We start from the raw sequence: 21,608 nt of genomic DNA, 5'->3' as shown, positions 1-21,608 counted from the left end.
AGAAATCAGCTATGGATGGAAGGAAAGAGAGCAGGAAGTAGCTGGAGAAAGATGTACTTTTGAGGAAATTTTTGTTGTTTGATTGTAGTTGGGGACTTGGGCAAAAACCTATGTTTTGGGAAGAGCCAGTAAAGGGAATGAATAAAGATAAAGGCAATAAAGAGGATAAGGTGGATCAGGTCCTTGAGAAGGTGAGAAGGGGTGGAACCCCGATCACAGGTGAGTGGATTCATACAGGACAGGAGCAATAAATCTTTAGATACACAGTATAATTGAAAGAGCATTGAGTCTATAGTCAGATTGAGCTCGGCTGGAGACTGGAATCTACTACATTCCTGTTATGAAGCTTTATTAGAGTAGTTAATCGCTCTGAGTCTCAATTTTCTCAACTGCAGAAGAGGGATAATGCCTTTATCATAGAGTTACTACATAGGCTTAAATAAAGTAATATGTGTTAAGCAGCGATATTATCATAGAATTTGTTGGTATTTCTGTAATTTGATTATAGGTTTCTAATTCTTATCCCAGACTGTCATTAGTGTCATAAATAAACAAGAGACCATATCTATTATAGCTTTTTTCCGTCTGCTCGAAATGGATTTGTGAATCCATGGTCTCTCCTTGTCATCTGGAATTTTGAATAAGTTTTGAGAGTCAAACATCAATCAAACTTGTTGTCAACAGGCTAAATTTGGCCTGCGTTCTTGCTGTGCTTGCTTTTCCTTTCTTTTTACTTTGAAATCTTTTAGATGGGACATGTACACTACATTTCCAGATCCACATGCTCTTGTCTTATACCTGGCCTCTAAACACATTTTCCTAACCTGCTTGGCCTCTGTACACAAATGAGTTTTCAACCCAGCATGTAGCTTGACTTCTACTGAACTAGCTCGTGCCTCTGAAAACTTCCACGTTGCTAACTTTCCAAGTACCATTTTCTTTGTTTCACTTGATCTCCTCAGCATTTACCGTTGTTGATAAACTTTTTAAACTCTTTTCTTCTTCTGTTATTGAACACTCTCCTGATTTCTTCTCACCTCTCTATCCATCTACCCTTGGCTACAACTCTGCCTCTTTTGCCCACCGTTTCAATGCTATAATTTGTCAATATTTTGTATGTTGTCTCACTGCTCTTCTGGGTGATCTTATGTCTATGGGTGGCTCAACGTTTCCAAAATTGGGTGATAATCTTTCCCTTCAAACCACATTCTCCTTTTATGTTACCTATCATGATGAAAGGAGCCACCGGAAGTCCAAGCCACTCAACCTCCCAAACTAAAACCACCCTCACACCTAGGGGAGCATATATATTTAACAACATGCACTGACACTAAATCAGATGGAATAGTTCTCTGTATACCTCACCATTGCTTCTCAGCAGAAGATCAGCCCTGCTCCTCCAAGTCACCACTTGGCTTCTCCTTTCTCTCCTCCACCCTGATGAGGAGGAGAGAAGGTAAGAGAGAGGGTAAGACCCTCATCATTTCCCCCATGGACTAATGCATTAGTCTCCATTTTTCCTTATGGGTAAAATTTCACCTTTGATTGGCAATAGGTCATTCTTTTATTTTGCTCTGTGCACCAAGGTAACCTCATCTTTAGCTACTCCCAAGGTTCTAAAGAAGGGGTGTCCAAACTTTTTTCAACGTTTTTCACCAAGGGCCATATTCGGTAAAATACACAAACAGTCGGGCCACTCACTTGAGGTGCAGTACGTATTGCCTCACCTGGTTTATTTAAGTAAACTAAATATATGTTTGGAATTTGCTGCGGGCCAATAAAAAATGGATCACGGGCCGCAGTTGGCCCGCGGGCTGCAGTTTGGACACCCTGCTCTAAAGCTTTGCCATATTAAATTGTTTGCATTTCCCAGAACACTTCCCTCTCTCACCGCTGTGCCTTTGCCCATGCTGCTGTCTCAGCCAAGAATTCTCTTTCCTTTCAACTCCGTTCACATAGCTAACTTCTCATTCTTCCAACTTCAGTTCAGAGATATCCATCTCTTAAAGAAGTGTCCTAAATTTCTTTCCTCTTAGCAATGTCCTAAGTCTAGTTTGGAATCCCCACTTTGCAACTATTTTAAAAGCTTACATTCTTAGGATGTAGTTTAACATGTACTATGTATAAAGGGAATAGCTTAGTATGATGTGTTGTTTTTTCTCAATCTGGTAAAATATTTTCCTGTGGAAGAGATACCCCCACAGGATAAGAAGGTGCTGAGGAGGAAAGATTAGTAAATCAACACAAAATTAACATTCATTGACAGAGGAAAAGGAAGCAACAGCTGGGTAAACAAACAGCTGTGCAAAGAGACAGAAAAATGACAGTGAGCAACTGTGAACATGGCAAATGGTCCAAAATATTAGAAAAGCAAGTAAATAATATAAGGAAATGAGTCAAGCCATTGACTCATTTCCAAAATGAGTCAATGGAAAATTACTGAAATATTTGAACAGGAAGTAAATAAGAAGGAAAGTGTTCAAATAAAATTTATTACAGAGAAAACTAATTAGAACAATATTTTATGTACAAGTGAACTTTTAAAATGAAATATGCGTAAGAGATGAATTAACTTTTTTGTAAATATTTGTGACTTTTTTGTAAATATGTTTTATATGATACAGACATTATAATATTAAGAATTTAAAAAGGAATAAAATTATACCATAGTCCTAATTTAGAAAAGAGCAAACTAGAAACTCAAAATTATTTTACTTTGCATTTATGTGATTACCAAGGTGCCTGACTTTTCAAAAGGAAATATTTAATAACACAAGTAATACGTAAATGTAGTCACCTTCTGAAGAATGAAAGCATTCCAGATGAAGCTAAAGTTTCCTTTGGCCCTCTACCTGTACCCTCAGATACACTGCTCTCAACAGAGGTAGCCATTGTTTTCAGCTTAATGTGTATCCTTCTAACATTTTCCCATGCATTTATATACATATGTGTAACTGTATAAAATAAGTATCTTCATCTTGTGTGTTAAATTATATGTTATAAATTATGTAACTTCTTTGTTTTTCATGTAACATGTCTTAGAAATATTTCTATTTCGATACAAGTAGAGCTGTCTGTGTCACTAAAAGAACTGCCTTGTATCTGTAGTATGGTATAACTATTTGTTTTGCCATTCCCTTAGTGATGCACATATAGATTATCCCTGAACTTCATTTTCTGAACAGTGTAAAGTAAGAATTTACCTTAGTTTCTATTATTTGGTTAACCAGTAGTCCTGGTACAATTTTTGAAATAGTTGATTTTTTTATGAGTTGGCTTGAAATGTCACTTTTATAATATAGGAAATCCCAAAATATGCCTAGGTCTATTTCTAGATTCTGTCTCCTGTTCCATGTTGAATCCCATGTCTGTTCTTGCTGAATCCCATGGTATTTTCATTACTACAGTTTTATAATCAGTTTTGCTATTTGTTAAGTCCTCTCTGTTTGTTATTCATTTATCAAAAATTGCCTTAAATGTGTGTTTAATTTTCATGTGACTTCTAGAATTACCATATCACATTTTGATAATAATATTGGAAGTTTTGCTGAGATTGCATTGAACATATTTGGGGAGATATCTTTCAATATTCATTATTGTCTTCATAAAAATGTTATGTATTCATTTTTAGCTTTATTTCAAGATATTCGAGGGCATTGTTTTTATTACAAATGAAGTCTTTATTATATTTTTTTCTAAAAGGTGATTGATACTGTGTAGGGAAGCTATGATGGTTTTGTTAAGACTATTTTTTTTTTAGAGCAATTTTGGTTTGCAGCAAAGCTGAAAGAAAAATACAAAGATTTCTCATATACCTCCTACTATCACACACATAGCCACTCCCATTATCAGTATCCCCACCAGAGTGGTGCATTTGTTACAACTGATGGGTCTGTATCAACACATCATAATCACCCAGAGTCCATAGTTTACATTATGGGTCACTCTTGGTGTTGTCATCTTATGGGTCTGGACAAATGTATAATGAATGACATGTGTCCATCATTATGGTATTTTGTACAGTGTATATTCACTGCCCTAAAAATCCTCGGTGCCCCACCTATTTATCCCTTTCTTTCCTTCCAAACCCTGGCAACCACTGATCTTTATACTGTTTCCATAATTTTGCCTTTTCCAGAACGTCATATAGTTGCAATCTTTATATAGTTGGCCTCTTTAACTTAGGAATATGCATTTAATGTTCCTCTGTGTTTTTCATAGCTTGATAGCTCATTTCTTTTTAGTGCTGAATCATAATCCATTGTGTGGATTTAATACAGTCTCTTTATCCGTTCACCTACTGAAGGACATCTTAGTTGCTCCAAGTTTTGACAATTATGAATAAAGCTGCTATAAACATGCTTGTGCAGATTTCTGTGTGGACATAAAATTTCAACACCTTTAGGTAAGTACCAAGGAGCGTGATTGCTGGATTGTATGGTAAAAGTATAAAATTTTGTATGAAACAGCCCAATTGTCTTCCAAAGTGGCTGTAGCATTTTGCATCCCACCAACAATGAATGAGAGTTTCTGTTGCTCTACATCCGCCCAGGCATTTGGTATTGTCAGTGTTCTGGATTTGGCCATTCTCATAGATGTACAGTGTTATCTCATTGTCATTTTAATTTGCATTTCCCTGATGGTATATGATGTGAAGCTTTTTTTTTTTTCCACTATGCTTATTGGTCATCTGGTGAGGTGTCAAAGTCTTTGGCCCATTTTTTCAACCGGGCTTTATTATTATTATTATTATTATTATTATTATTGTTATTATTGAGTTTAAAGAGTTCTATGTATATGTTGGATAATAGTTCTTTATCAGCTGTGTCTTTTGCATGTAGTTTCTCCTAGACTGTAGCTTGTCTTCTCATTCTCTTGATATTGTCTTTCACAAAGCAAGTTTTTAATTTTAATGAAGTCCAGCTTATGAATTATGCCTTTCGTGGATCATGCCTTTGGGGTTGTTTCTATAAAGTGATCACCCCAGCCAAGGTCATCTAGGTTTCCTTCTTGGTTATCTTCTAGGGGTTTTCTACTTTTGCATTTTACATGTAGGTCTATGATCCATTTTCAGTTAATTTTTGGGTGTAAGGTCTGTATCCCGATTCATTTTTTGTTGTTGTTTTGCTTGTGGATGTCCGATTATTCCAGCTCTGTTTGCTCCATTGTATTGCCTTTGCTCCTTTCTCAAAGATCAGTTGACTGTATTTATCTGGGTTTATTTCTGGGCTGTCTATTAAGTTATATTGATCTATTTGTCTAGTTTTTTTGCCAATACCACTCTGTCTTGATTATTGCACCTTTATAGTAAGTCCTGAAGTCAGGTAGTGTCAGTTCTCCAACAGTGTTCTTCTCTTTTGATATCATAATGACTATTGTAAGTCTTTTCCTTTTCCATATAAATTTTAAAATCAGTTTGATATCCACAAAAGAACTTGTTGGGATTTTGATTGGGGTTGCATTGAATCTATAGAACAAATTGGAAAGAACTGACATCTTGGCAATATTGAGTCTTCCTATTCATGAACATGTAATAGCTCTCAATGTGTTATATTTAGTTCCTTGATTTCATTCATTAGAGTTTTGTAGTTTTCCTTACATAGATCTTATACACGTTTTGTTAGATTTATGCCTAAGTATTTAATTTTTGGAGGTGCTAATATAAATGATATTGTGTTTTCTTTTTAATTTCAAATTCTACCCACTTATGACTGGTATATAGGAAAGCAATTGACTTTGTATATTAACCTTGTATCCTGCAACTTGTTATAATCATTTATTAGTTCCAGGAGTTTTTTTGTTGTTGATTCTTTCAGATTTTCTACATAGATAGTTGTGTCACCTGCAAAGACAGTTTTGTTTATTCCTCCCTAATCTGTATACTTTTTATTTCCTTACTTGTCTAATTGTAGTATCAATAACTTCCAGTATAATGATGAAAAGCACTGGTGAGATGGGACATCCTTGTCATGCCTCATCTTAGTGAGAAAGCTTCAAGTTTCACATAATAAATTATGTTAGGTGTCGGCTTTTTGTAGATATCCTTTATCAAGTTGAAGAAGTTCTCCTTTATTCTTGGTTTAACTGTAAATTTTTAAAAATATTTTTGTAAAAATATGGCTAACATACGACATTATATTTGTAGATTAGATGAAGCAGAGGATCGAATCAGTGATTTAAAACATAAGGTAGCAGAAAACACCCAATCAGAACAGCAAAAAGAAAAAAAGAATCCAAAAAATTGAGGAGAGTTTAAGGTGCCTCTGGGACAACATCAGACATACCAACAGTCACATTATAGGGGTACCAGAAGGAGAAAAGAGAGAGAGAGAGCAAAGGGTTGAAAACCTATTTGAAGAAATAATGATGGAAAACTTCCCTAACCTGGCAAAGGAAATAGATATATAAACTCAGGAAGCCCAGAGAGTTCCAAACAAGATGAACTCAAAGAGACCCACACCAAGATACATGTTAAGTGAAATGCCAAAGGTTAAAGACAAAGAGATGATCTTAAAAGCTGCAAGAGAAAAGCAGTTCATTCTTTACAAGGGAGCTCCCATAAGACTATCAGCTGATTTCTCAACAGAAACTTTGTAGGCCAGAAGGGATTGGCACAAAATATTCAAAGTGATGAAAAACAAGGACCTACAACCAAGATTGCTCTATCCAGAAAAGCTGTCGTTTAGAATCAAAAGACAGATAAAGAGCCTCCCATGCAAGAAAAAGCTAAAGGAGCTTTTTTCCTCACCACCAAACCAGTATTACAAGGAATGTTAGAGGGACTCTTTAAGACAAAACAAAACAAAACAAAACAAAACAAAACAAAACAAAACAAAACAAAAAAATATGAATAATGAAATAGTAATCACTACATATCTACCAACAATTACTTTCAATATAAATGGATTAAATGTTCCAATCAAAAGGTGGGGGGCTGAATGGATAAGAAAACAAACCTCTTACATATGCTGCCTACAAGAGAATCACTTCAGATCAAAAGACACACACAGACTGAAAGTTAAAAGACGGAAAAAGATATTTCATGAAAATGGAAACAAACAAAAAAGCTGGGGTTGCAATACTTATACCAGACAAGATAGACTTTAAAATAGACTATAACAAGAGACAAAAAATGACCTAGTAAAATGACCCAGGTCTGGGTATTTATCCGAAGAAACCTAAAATGCTACTTTGAGGGGACGTCTTCATCCATATGTTTACTGCAGCATTATTTACAATAGCCAAGATGTTAAGGCACCTGGATGTCCCTGAATGGAAGAATGGATAAAGAAGTGGTGGTACATATATACAATGGAATATTACTCAGCCATAAAAAATAATGAAATCTTGCCATCTACAATGACATGGATGGACCTAGAGGGTATTATGCTGGGTGTAGTAAGTCAGACAGCAAAAGACAAATGTCATATGATTTCACTTATAAGTGGAATCTAAAGAACAAAATAAACAAATGAAACAGAAACAAGCTCATAGATGCAGAGAACATTTTGATGGTTGCCAGATGGGAGGGAGTTTAGGGGTATAGGTGAAAAAAGGGGTTAGGGCTTAAGAAGTACAAATTGGTTGTTACACAGTAGTCTTGGGGATGTAGGGTATAGCATAAGGAATATAGTCAGTAATATTGTAATAACTATGTGTGGTGTCAGATGAATACTAGCTGGGGGGTTGGGGGTAGGGTGAAAAAGGTGAAGGGATTAAGAAATACAAACTGGTAGTTATAAAATAGGCATGGGGATGTAAAATAAAGCATAGGGAATATAATCAATAATATGGTAATAACAGTGTATAGTGCCAGGTGGGTACAAGTCAGGGGGATTACTTTGTAAATTATATGTGTCTAACCACTATATTGTACACCTGAAATTAATATAAAATAATATTGAATGTCAACTGTAATTGAAAAATTAAAAATGCGGGGAAAGGTGAAGGGGAATAAGAGGTTCAAAGTTTTAGGTATAAAACAAATAATTCTTGGGGATGTAATATACAGCATAGGAAATATAGTCAGTAATATTGTGATAGCGTGGTACAGTGTCAGATGGTTGCTGGACTTCTCATGGTGATCCCTGAGAATGGATCAGTGAATACAATCAATAAAATGTTCGTAGCTATGTATAGTGCCAGGTAGGTACTGTTGAATAAGTATGATATACACCTGAAACTAATATATTGTATGTTACCGTGTTTCCCCGAAAATAAGACCTAGCCGGACCATCAGCTCTAATGCGTCTTTTGGAGCAAAAATTAATATAAGACCCGGTCTTATTTTAATATAATATAAGACCAGGTCTTATAATATAATATCAAACCGGGTCTTATATTTATTTTTGCTCCAAAAAACGCATTAGAGCTGAAGGTCTGGCTGGTCTTATTTTCGGGGAAACACAGTAGCTATATTTTAAGAAAAATCTTTTTAAAAAAAGTGATAAAAAACAATATACAATATAGGCTGTTTTTTTTAAAGTGTCAGTAAACTTACGAGTATAGTAAGTCCAAGATGTGTGTTCCTTTTCAAAGTTAAAACTCAAGGAAGGAAGACGACCCTACTCAAGAATAATCAGTCAGCTTTAAGACAGAGAACACAAAATCAGTTGCCCTGATTCTGTTGGGCAGAATGATTCTCATTCGAATGCAGTCCACTACAAAAATAGGGGTAAGTTCCACCAGCCAGCACAGCTCTGTGGAATAGGAGTCATTCTGCACAGTGATAAGGAGGGAATTGCTCAAGGGATGCAAAAGGGAATAAATGGACGTATATTAACTGTTGTAGGGTGTTGATGGTGAAATGAGAGAACCAGAATGTAGCTCTGAGAACAATGTGGGCATACCATAGGAAGACTTCTTCTCTCATTAAATTCTAACAAAATTTAAGACAGAAGGGAATAATTCAGTAGAGCTGGAGAGGCTGAATGTTTTAAAGAAGGGAAACCCACTTAAGAACAAGAGTTTTTCAGAAAGTGTGAAATAGCTTGTTCCAAGACATAGAGGGGAAGAGGGAGAACTTCTTCCTCTTAGAATTGCAACAAGGATAAAATTAGAAGACAGTACTGAAATAAATGTTGAGGAACAGAGACAGAGAGCTAGACAGCTTACATTGATGGCTTTGATCTTCAAAATGAGTGTATCTCCTGGACACCTACATCAGATCACCAGGGAGTGCTGGATAAAAATTCAGCTCCCTTGATCACTCTCATTAGAACCCAGGAAGCTGTGATTTCAGGTTATTCCCTAGCTAATTTGAAAACCACTTTTGAAATGAAGTCAGACCTTATCTGCAGGGTGTGTCTGCATGACGGGGAAAGCATTTCTGTTTTAGGAAAAGAGCAGAAACTAGGGATGGGCATTGGAGAGAATAAACAAGTTGCTGGGCGGAGCCTATTTGGAAGTTGGGAAGCAAGAGTTTGTGTTGGAGAGAGGCTGCCTCAGCTCCAGAACGTGGTTCAGTGTGCTTCCATGACTTCTAGGGTAAAATGTTTCCATCTAAAACCCTCTGACCACTTCTCTATTTCTCAGGGCCCAGGGAAAATTGCTAACGCAGGTTGCTGAATCAAGGCTATGAAGAAAACTTGAGCAAATTTCCCTTCCTTTGGGCTTGAGAAACACACCTTTCTTGGCAGGAGGAATCAATGACGCTGATTGCAACATAAAATCCTGTGGAGTTGTGTATTCAGAATTTGCTTTCACATACAGTGGTACCTTGGTTTTCGAATGTAATTCACAAGCTCTGAAACATTCAAAAACAGCTGACTAGCTAGGCCTCAGGATCTTGCACTCAGGGGAAGCTGTGTGACATATTCAACTTCTGAGTCGTGTTCGAAAACTGAAGCATTTACTTCGGTTTACGGCATTCATAAAACAAAATGTTCGTCAACAGAGATGTTCGAAAACCGAGGTACTGTATTTATGATGAGGCCTGCCAAGATGTCAGGCCAGACTCCCTCTGCTGGTTGTGCCTCGGTTCTGTTCTTAGATGCAGCTGCTCCACCTGCACAGAACCTGAGATGGGCAGCTCCCTTAGGTGAAAGAAAATAAAAGTTGCAAGGCTCTAGTCTAGTTCATTGTCTTGAGCTAGATAACCAATCTCTTCACTGGTCTCTTCCACCAGCCTCTTCCTTCCCCAGAATACCTTCTAAACTGTCAGAACTACCTTTTTGACATAGACTGACAACAAACCAATGATGAAATATTTGTAATCCAAGTAGTAAGTGCTGTAAGAACGCACTGCTAGGAAGGTTCCTCGTCACCACAGAGTGAAGTTTAAACAAATGAGAGATGCACACATTTTTTGCAACATGCCTCATCTTCAACCAATGCCTCTACCATTCCCAACTTGCTCGTTCCAGGGACATTGAATCCTCATCATTGTTCTATACACTGCAACCCTTGTCTATGACGAAAATGTCCCTTCTAGTTTAGTTGCTGTTCTTCCTGTTGGTCCCCTGAGAAGGTGTATTTATTTATTGTTTTTCCTTTTTCTTTTTCTTTAATCTGAAAGTTCTTTTATTATCATTCAAAAGAATAAAATGCACAAGAGATAAAGATTTCACTAAAACAGCGTGTTGAGATGGCTAATAGAAGTGGAAAAAAGAAATATAAAGAATTTAAATGTGTAAATAACAATAAAATCCTTCTAAGATGTAGAGTTGTGTAAAAATGATTTTAGTACAGTTATTTAACATATTTATTTTTCTGAGTATTTCTTAATTTTTTATTGGTTTCAGGTGTACAAAACAATGTAATAGACATTTACACGCCTCACAAAGTGATATTCCCCTCTCCCAATCTACTACTCCTCTGACATTGTATATAGCTCTTACAATTCCATTGACTCTATTCCCTATGCTGTACTCCACGTCCCGTGACTATATATATATATTTAATTATAGTTGACGTTCCATATTATTCAGTTTCAGCTTCAGGTGTATAGTGCAGTGATCAGGCATCTACACCATGAAGTGGTCTCCCTAATAAAACAAGTGCCCATCTGACCCCCTACAAAATATTTACATTATTGATTATATTTACCAAACTGTATTTCACATCCCTATGGCTATATTGTGACTACTGATTTGTACTTTCTAATCCCTTTATCTTCTCCCCATCCCCAACCCCCTACCATCTAGCAACACTCAGTGTTTTTGCCCTATATCTCTGAGTCTATTTCTGTTTTGTTTGTTCATTTATTCTGTTCTTTAGATTCCATACATAAGTGAGATTATATGGTATTTGTCTTTCTGTGTGTGACTTATTTCACTTAGCATAATATTCTTTAGGTCCATCCATGTCGTTGGAAATGGTAATATTTCATTCTTTTTTATGGCTGAGTAATACTCCGTTGTATAAATATACCACAGTTTCTTTATCCAATTGTCTATTGGTGGCCATTTCAAATAGAGAGCCCAGAAATAAAACCGTGCCTATGAGTATATGATTATTCAATCTATGATAATGGAAGCAAGAATTTAAGGGAGGGTAAAGACAGTCTATTCAATAAATGGTGCTGGGAAACCTGGACAGACACATGCAAAAAAATGAAGCTGGACCACCTCCTTACACCATGTACAAGAATAAGTTCAAAATGGATTAAAGACTTAAATGTAAGATCTGAAACCATATAATTCTAGAAGAAAATATAGGAAGTAAATTTGCAGACATTACCTTTAGTGATATTTTTACTGATATATCCCCTCAGGCAAGGGAAGCAAAAGAACAAAAATAAACATGTAGGATTACACCACTAAAAAGTTTTTTTCACAGCAGAGGAAACCGTCAATAAAACAAAAAGGCATCCTACTGAATGGGAGAAGATATTTGCCAGTGATACATCTGATAAGGGGTTAATATCCAAAATTTATTAAAAAAACTCATTCAACTCAACACCAAAAAAACAAAAAAAACAAAAACAACCAATTAAAAATCAGACAGTGGACATGAAGAGACATTTCTCTAAAGAAGGCATACAGATGGCCAAAACACATATGAAAAATGCTCAACATCACTAATCATTAGAGAAATGCAAATAAAAACCATAATGAGATACCACCTCACCCTGGTCAGAATGGATATCATCAATAAATCAACAAACAAGTGCTGGCGAGGATGTGGAGAAAAGGGACCCCTGATGCACTGCTAGGGGATTGCAGATTGGTGCAGCCACTATGGAAATCAGTATGGAGGTACCTCAAAAACCTGGAAATGGAACTACCTTATGACCCAGCAATTCCACTCATGGTTATCTGAGAAGGTGTATTTAAATATCATCTCCTCTCTGTAGCTTTCTTGGACTCCATGTCCTTTCCCAAGACGGAATTATTTTTTCATCTGTATTTCATATTTCTTTATACAAATACCAACTGTGGCATTTAGAATGTTTTATTGTACTCATTTATATTTTTGTTTCCACAAGTGGACTTGAATTTCTTGAGACAAAAATTTGGTCATAAAATTTGAATTCCCCAGTATCTGACACATAGGATGTATACCATTAATTTTAGTTGAATATATTTGAACTTTCACTTTATATATTCCAAAGTGAAAGAACATACGTAAGAAGGCACAAGCAATAGGGGCAACTCTTAGCATCATTTTATAATAGTAACACATTTTTTTTCCCCATGTAATACTATAGTTACAATATAACATTGATTAACATACCTACTTGTAGAATCATAGAATTTCATTGGGAAGAAGTATTTTAAAGAGATTCTTTTGATTGCAAATGAGGAACCCAGTCCTTATGACAGACTACACAAGTAGCTTTTATCAAAATCCTATCCAATAACCAAAAACGTTTTGAATTCGTGAATATTAAACCATGTTTACGTTTCAGGCCAATAAATTCTGGAAGAGAACAAAATGCCCAATGCACTTTAATTCAGAAGGAATCCCATTAAGGAATCCTAACCTGAGTTTAGAATGTTGAGGTGGGGGAAAGCCAACCTACATGACGAGAGATAATTGGTAAGGTCAAGGAGGATTTTAAATACAAATGAAGTGTTTTTCATGTTTTTTTTTTTTCTTTTCTTACTGAGCTGATGGGGGCTATCAAGGCCATCAGAAGAACAGTAGAATAGGTATTGATGAATTTCTTTTCTCCAGGTTTAATTGAGCCTCTTTTTCACTTTAATAGGTTTCAGAACCTGCTCTGGTCCAGAAAGACATTTGTGGACAACATGAAAATCTATAACCACAGTTACATCTACATGCCTGCGTTTTCTATGAAGACAGGAACAGAGCCATCCCTCCGAGTTTATTATACACTGTCAGACGTCGGTGCCAATCAAACAGTGCTCTTTGCTAATCCCAACTTTCTGCGTAGCATTGGAAAGTTCTGGAAAAGTAGGGGAATTCATGCCAAACGCCTGTCCACAGGACTCTTTCTGGTGAGCGCAGCCCTGGGCCTCTGTGAGGAGGTGGCCATCTATGGCTTCTGGCCCTTCTCTGTGAATATGCATGAGCAGCCCATCAGCCACCACTACTATGATAATGTCTTGCCCTTTTCTGGCTTCCATGCTATGCCGGAGGAATTTCTCCAACTCTGGTATCTTCATAAAATTGGTGCACTGAGAATGCAGCTAGACCCGTGTGAGGACACCTCACTCCAGCCCACTTCCTAGGGACAGTGGATAAAGAAAGAACAAAGCCAGGGTATTTTTGTTAGGTTTTCTACGTGACTGCAAAAGGAAATGTTCAAGTCGTTTCATGGATTTGCATGGGACACTTGGAAACAACAACCCAAGGGAAACTCTACTTTTAATGTTGGCTTGGAGGACAAATGGGAATTGAAACATTCTATGAAATGTTTTATAGCACATTATGTATTTGCAACTAGTAGCATTTTGATGAAATGATTTTGGTAAAGCACATGGTTTAAATCAAGAAGGTGCAGTTCACAAACAAGATGGAGCTCTAGTTTTTGAAGCTGAAGAATTAAGGTAAAATAAAGGAAATGCCAGGGCAAACGTGTTACTGATTGTCAATACGAACAGGCTTAATTAAAAAAAACCTACTTATGAAGACTGATATTAGAATCATAGGTTTTTAAAAAATTGTTTATTTTTGCTCTATTTAGGAGCAGTGAGTGGGTGATGGGGTAGATTTTAAAAAATCCCTTACTGAGTAATAAGGATACAAAACTCTACAGCTGATATTATGATTTGTTGAACCAAGTCTGTGTTAACTATAGTCCTTGTCCATTTAAAAAATGATAAATAAGAATTTGTCCCTCCCCTTTTGTCAAGTGTACTTAGGCAATGAAAAGCATCGTTGAATTTAGACTGTGTTGATTCATAGTCTGGAAACATGAACCACTTTCCCTCCTCCTCAGAATTAAGGGCATAAATTCAATTTTAGGTCTGCATTATATAAGCCTGTTTGCATTATTATTATTTTAGTGCACAAAGACTATAACGATGAGTACATTATTTATTTGCAAATTGTTTACATAATTGTCTTCGTCATTTAATGTTCAGAGATAAAGCACAATGATGTAAAGCTTTGTCTCTGGAAGACAGACTGGAAGACTCATCCCATTTCTATCTACCATGGTATATTCACTCAAAGATAAATACACATGCACACCTACAAATGTGCATATATTCATATATATTCATGTTCTCTCTCTCTCTCTCTCTCTCTCTCTCTCTCTCTCTCTCTCTCTCTCTCTCTCTCTCTGACTCTCTCTTAAACAAAGCTCATTCCCATGCAACTATGAAAGCTGAACCCACATGATCTGGTATTTCAAAAATTTGTAATCAGTGTTGGAGAAGTACAAATGTATTATGTACTACGCACTACATTTTGATATAAGACAAGCCAGCTTATTGGTTGCTGCTCATAATGCTCATACAGCATGACATGTAAGCCTTACCCCCAAAGTGCTTACCCAAAATGAGCAGAATTGTTTATTCATTCTGACTCTCCCTAGCATCTCATGAATGGACCCTATGTTGAGCATGGTCATGCAAGGCAGGTCCATGCGAGGAAAGGGAGGTGAATTAGTAGCTATCTATTCTCTGAGTAGCAGGTGGGACCACTTAGAAAGTCCCTCTACTGACAGACTGCAAGCAGCCAGATGTGTTTACATATAAGAGAAGAGTAAAGGAAGCCTTTCGTTGTCTTTGTGCTTTGGGAATGCCTTAATCTAAAAGGGGACACTAGAAATCACTATCTTTATTTTTTTTAAGTATCACCAAAATTTAGGTAAACTGTGCCAAAAAGTTGTTTGATTTTTAATGGTAGAAAATTAGTACACAATATAGATTAAAATCGGTGGCAGTTTTTTGTCAGTGACTTTAAAAGCTATCAAGATAACAATGCCGTTGGAAAAAAATCTACATCATTAGAATAGGCAATTTCTCAATAAGGTGGAATATTGAGGTTATTATAGAAATCAGCAGTAGAAATATGATTGATTGACATAACACAGATTATATTGATCCTAAGAAAGTTAAGAATTTGAGTATTGATTCTATGCAGAACTGATGTGCTATTTTTATCCTATATGGCAGCAAAATTGTAGTGAGAATGTACTATTCAGTGAGCTGTGTTAAATATTCGCTATACGTGCAATCCTGAATATATTTCCTCTTTTGAGCTATTGCTATTTAATAATTACCTTAAAAAGGAATACATTTTTACCTATAAACTTCATCAAAAGTATAATAAAAGGACTAATGAAAAACAAATACAAATGTTAATAGAATATGTGTCACTCGAATTAGTGCTTTAATTGTTAAAATTGTTAAAATGTAATTAATGAGCTCCATAAAGCCGAGGCATCACAATTCCATTGAAATTGCTGTCCGGAATGTTACATCTTGTTATGATTTCTCAGATAGATTTGTGCAATAGATTTGTATAATGTTTAGTCTATAAATTTGTGGCTTTTGAAATGCAAAACAGAAACATCCCAAACTGATAGTGTTTAATCAGACCAGTAGTGCTTCTCACCTGGGGTGACTCTCTCCCCCTGCTGGTGACATTTGGCAATGTCTGGAAACATTTTTGGTTGTCATGATTTGGCCGGTGCTACTGGCATCTCGATAGGATCCTGCCAAATATCCACAATGCACAGGTCAGATCCCCCACAACGAAGAATTACCCAGTCTAAAATGTCAATAGTGCCAAAGCTGAGAAAACCCAGATTAGACTAAAGTGATATTTTGATTGTTCCAGATTGTCTTCACCTAAGGGTACACATACGTGCTAATGTCATTCAAAGTATGACTCCAATTGAATGAGAATATTTTCTTACAGTAGATTACAGTTTGGTATTATTTTACAGTGACAACTCATAGTTATGCCACACATATTTCCTTTTCTGTGGTTAAATAGATGTATCTAAACATAGGGTTATGAGTGTGGGTGCTTGTGTGTGTGTGTGTGTGTGTGTGTGTGTGTGTGTGTGTGTGTGCATGTGTGTAGAGTAACTTACGCATCTCTCTCTTTATTAAAATACATGTGTCCTAAATGAGGCTCTCTCTACAATTGTCTTGCAGAGTACTCTGGAACATTCTATTACTATTAAGAAATCGAATTCTAAACTTTCATTGTTTTATTCTGTTTTTCTGAAATTGAGGCCTTCAGAATTGTGCCTCATACTTTGCCAAATTTGGTCAATTACATTTTAATATTATTGATCCTTAAGATTCAGCTCAGAAGATATTTAGGTTATGGTAGACACATTCAATAAGAAATATTTCATCACTTTTGATACATCTGCCAAGAGAGGACATAACCCTCTGACATCAGTATAATTTCTAAAGTTATTTTAGTGACAAAAATTAGGTTGCTCAATGGGGGCGATAGAGGAGGTGATGACACTGAAAATGAGGACCTGATGAGACTTTGTATTAGCTTTATTAGCTCCAATTTGAGAATTGCATTGATGCTAAGGGTCATGAATGAGGATGACCTCTGTTTAATTTTAATTATACTTCAGTAAAATTAAGATAGGTGAAGGATTAAGTCATTCCATAAGAAAGAAAATTTTTCATATGAAAACTTTTTATATGGAAGAGGACATTAGACACATAAGCTTTATATAGAGTAATTGACCACCCGTTGCTATAATATTGTGCATCTAAACTGCAATTAATTTGAGAAGTTTAAGAGTGCTTTCTGGATTTGGTTTCTGTTTAGCGCACTTTTAGCTATTTTAACAAAGGTAAATGATCCAAAATGGCAGATGTTTAGACAATACTGTGTGTTTAGCTGTGTGAGGTCTCATGCCCTGTTTTTGGTTAAAAACTTTGTTTAGGTTAAATATTAATTGTACCTGAAGCAATGGACAACATGGCTTAAAAATCTACTTGGAAAATAACTGAAGAAACCCTAGGGTTTTAAATTTGCCAAAAATATTCTTAGATCAATCAAAAGCTTTACAGGAGTTTTCCTATAGATGATTCCAAATGGAAATATCAATAACATGTCTTCTTGTCAGCAACTATGGTAGTTGTATACTTTATTATGTACAATCTCTCATTTCTTTGTTTGGAAAGGCAGTCAGCTACAGCTTTAATTTTCATGTTTAAAGATATTGACATTGTGAAATTTTTAACTGACTAATCCTTGTGAGGAGGGACCTAAGTGGAAGAAATGTCATGGTCTACTAAAACTTTAGGAAATTCTTCTTGTGTTGAATGAAATTTTTCTCACTAGAACCAGGTAATATCTGTTTCATGTTTGTAGGGTTTCAAAGACCAAAGCTATAAGGACTTTTGTGGGAACTTGAGAACAAGTATGCGGAGAAATAAGGACTGAAAGGAACGCTGTGCTTTGTATGTCTTCATCTTCCCAATGTAGAGGTTGACTCTCTGATTACATGACTTTTGGTGGGTACAAATCAGAGCTGGAATTGAGTAAACAACTCCAGGCACCTACAACTTAAATCAAGCTTCTGATGAAGTCAGCAGTAACAAATAACTAAATATGACTAGTAGTTTTGGCAACTTCAATCCACGTTGTGCTCCGGAGAGGATTAGGCAAATAGAAAGGAGAGAAAACTTGTCTCTCAAGTTCTCAGCATACATAGGATCAGAGAAGTGTCTGCCCTTGACCTTGGTTTTCCAGCACTCTCTGTCTCTGTCCAATACTGTGGAAAGTGGCCTGGGGCTGAGCTAGTAGCCTTGTGACTAAAGAGCTGGTGTGGAAATTTGCTTAAAATTTTACACTGCCTTAAACAGGGTTTTTTTGTTGTTGTTGATTTTTTTCTTCTGCTCTCTAAATTTGGGTGTCTTGTGACAGAGTTCTGGTCACCCTGACCTAATTATGGCCCTGCCAGTGATTATTAAAAGGGGAGCTTTCCCCCCATTCAGATGGATTTTCTCAGTCTCTGAAGGTAGGGGGATCACACATACTCCACCAGTTCCTACAGAGCTTCTTTAAAAGCTCTGGAGATGAAGCCCAAGGAACCCTGAAGTCTAGAGTGTCTGTGTATAAACCCCCAAATGGGAGGCCATGATATTTATGTTGAGTGCGTGGAAGGAAACATACATATATGAATCTATAATTGGCATAGCCTTTTTTCTTCCTATCATAAGAAAATGGATACTATGGTGTTACCCTCAGCCTAGTCTTGTCTTTTGAATTTTTTTTACATACACCTTAGAGGTGACAGATCGAAGCAAGTGTATAAATGGAAAACTTATTCAAACACAGCAAAACCTCTGCTTGTCATTGAAGTAAGGAAAAAGATATATGGTTCTGTTTCCTTCTTCTAATTTTCTTCTGGTGCCAGCATTTCTGATTTCTTCTAGCTCTAATAAGGAATAAATAACTTATAAATTGGCTTATAATACCTGTGAGCATTTGTGTGATAGCCAAAGCCCATAACTATAACTTTTTTAAAGCAGAAAAGAGGAATTATATTTTGTTTATGGCCACTCATTTACTACCTCCTCTGTGTTCTTGTTAATCTATACATTGTTCTGAATTTTTTTCTGATTTTCCTTTCCTATGAAGCTGTGGGACATCAATGTTGCAAAGTTGTCTAGGCATTTTAGACAATCATACCCAAATATATTGATCATGTCTCTTTCTGCTTCTATGTAATTAGATTTTTCTCCAGATATTTGTCATTTTAAAAGTGTGTGCTTTACACGATACCAATAAACACCTACAGATGTGGTTTTATCCAGGCCAGAGAAAATCAGGAGTCAGATATGTCTGTTTTTCTCTGCACAGTAAGAGAAATGCAGAATTGTAATATGAAGAAAGGTTTAACCAAAATGAAAAAAGAAAGAAAGATACAAATCAGGGTTTTAATTGTGAAGGACCATTAGGAGGAATCTGAGAAGGTAGCTAAGCAGAGAGCACACAGGCTTTTGTCCTTGAGTGCAGCCCCCAAAATAGAACCTTTCAAAACATTTTAAAGGAAATATACTGTCATGCAGTTGTTATGACTGATGATGAGAGACGCTAGAGGAAGCAGTGGGAGAGCCAGATTGTGAGTCACTTAGGGAAGAAAACAGAAGAGGGGCGCCCATTTATCTACCAAGACCCCACAGTCTAAATACTTCTCCCCTTCCTGCCCCTCTACGCATTGTGCTTTCCTTGCTATTTGAACCTGAGTATGCAAACATTCCCATTTTTATATCCCCTTTTCATTTCCATTTTGACACATAGTACTTCCAAAATAAGATTATTTAGATTTCCTGTCGTGATGAGGCAGCAATAGTAAGAAGTATCACCTTGAACTTGAACCTTTGAAACACGGTCATCTTATGCTATGCAGAGTGAGAGTTTAAAAACTTTAGTCTCCTGCTTCCACAATTACTTCAGTAAGAGACTTTTATATGAATTATGATGTAAGCAGACTTAGATGCATTTTCTCCCTTATGTTCTAGTGTACACACACACACACACACACACACACACACTCACACACACACACTTTGTGTTATTTATGCCTATTGAAAAAAGAAAGACGTCTGACCTGGAAGGGGGTGGCAGAGGGTGCCTTAACTTTTTCTGGCTTGGCTCCCACTTATCTATTTCCTTCCTCTAACTGGGTCACTTTAGAGGTATAACCAAGTCTGTTCCTTGTTTATATCTGTTCCAAGATACAACTTGGTTGTATCTTTACCATCTGCAAGAACTCTTATAAATGTAGTGAATGTGACTATTTTATATAAATGCACAATAGCATATAGGCCTTGGAGACATCTGATAATAGTATGTAAATATCCCTTGTTGAAGTAGTAGAACCTTCTCAGAAGGAGCACCTTAAGGAATATCTCCAAGAGGATGCATAGGTTAAGAATGTTTTCTCCTTCGAATTCTAGCATTCATCGAAGCAAAGAATCAATTTACTTCTGTTTCTCATTCATTCTTAAGCACCAATCCCTTGGGCTTTCTTGTTCATAGTTCCCTTCATAATATACAGGATTCACAATCTGGTGTGATTGATGGCCACCGGGGTACATCAGAGTCAGAGACACTAGAATGAAGATGGGGAGAACAGACAAGGATAGCTCCATTACAAAGATTGACTAATTATTAAAAGGTCTGGAATAGTTTTAGAATTCTAGTTGCCATACAGCATAGTTGGTCTGAAAGCATTGAAAAAGAAAGTTTCTCTTTGATCTCTAATTCAATTATTGCACATTATATATTATTCCACATATTGTGCAAGCTGTTTTTCAAGAGCAAATTTGCAAAGGCTGGAGGTAAGAGAAAAATAGAGAAATTCAAATATTCTTTCTCAGTGTAGTCTGACTACTAGCCCATGAATACAATAATTCTGGAACACATTTTAGATTATACTTTTAAATGAATTCACCTTTGAAGTGTACATGGAAATACTTCTTCCTCATAAAGTCACATTCCACTGGCAGGAGATGTGGAGAAAATCAGTGCTCTTCTTTTTCTTCTTCTTTTTTTCTTCTTCGTTTTCGTTTTTGTCTTTGTCTTCGTCGTCTTCTTTTGGTTAAAAAAGAGTTTCAAGTAAAATGGAGCAGGTAAGAAAAACTTTAATTGGTACTTTATATTGTGTGACTTGAAAGTTCAGTACCTATTTCTTCATTCTGCCAAGTTGTTTCTTTCCATAGAATCTAAATGCGATGTCATGGGAGGAGGTTTGCTGTAAAAACATGTCTTTTTCTTTGGTGTGTTCATTGTAATTATGGCTGGTAGTGAGAAGGTTCAGTAAGTCTCAATTTCTCTACCTCCCTTACTTGGAGAAAACTTGGAAATGTGCCCTGTGAATAAAATGATTTTTTTTATAGCTTGTGAAGTCTTTTTATTTCCCTGAAGCGTATGGGTAATCCTATTTCCTTTTCCATTCCTCCTTTATTTTGTATCCATGTCAGCTACACTGATATTTTTTTTCCTCTTCTGGATGAAAACTAATGCTGCTTAGTGAGAAAATTACTTTAGAAATATAGAATTACAAATGCTGTAAATAGAATATCAGAACACTAGTGGTACCTTTTTTTTGTGGGTGAAAAGAGCTATCTATTGGGCAAAATAAAATAGAAAGAAAATTGAACATTTAGTTAGTATGACATATGTACATGAGGGTTTTTCCAGAAATAAATTTTTTCCTTTATATAGTGAGTCAATGTCAGTATGTGTGTCCCCGAGAT

At 36.2% G+C, this 21,608-nt stretch overlaps 1 protein-coding gene across 2 annotated transcripts in view; it reads left to right on the top strand.

The window, feature by feature from the left end:
• The window catches only part of ST8SIA1 (ST8 alpha-N-acetyl-neuraminide alpha-2,8-sialyltransferase 1), a 132,981-nt gene extending 111,734 nt beyond the window's left edge, over window positions 1-21,247 (top strand). For both annotated transcript variants that reach the window (XM_019738024.3, XM_088798332.1), the window contains one exon: window positions 13,151-21,247. In XM_019738024.3, coding sequence (XP_019593583.1) covers window positions 13,151-13,637 — 487 coding nt within the window. In that variant the 3' untranslated portion in view covers window positions 13,638-21,247. The remainder of the gene's footprint in view (window positions 1-13,150) is intronic.
• The last annotated feature ends 361 nt before the right edge of the window (window positions 21,248-21,608 follow it).

Source organism: Rhinolophus sinicus, chromosome 1 (assembly GCF_057876585.1).
Source record: "Rhinolophus sinicus isolate RSI-liver-muscle chromosome 1, RSI-T2T, whole genome shotgun sequence".
In the NCBI taxonomy this organism is placed as follows: Eukaryota; Metazoa; Chordata; class Mammalia; order Chiroptera; family Rhinolophidae; genus Rhinolophus; species Rhinolophus sinicus.
This window is presented reverse-complemented; position numbering and strand designations above follow the sequence as displayed.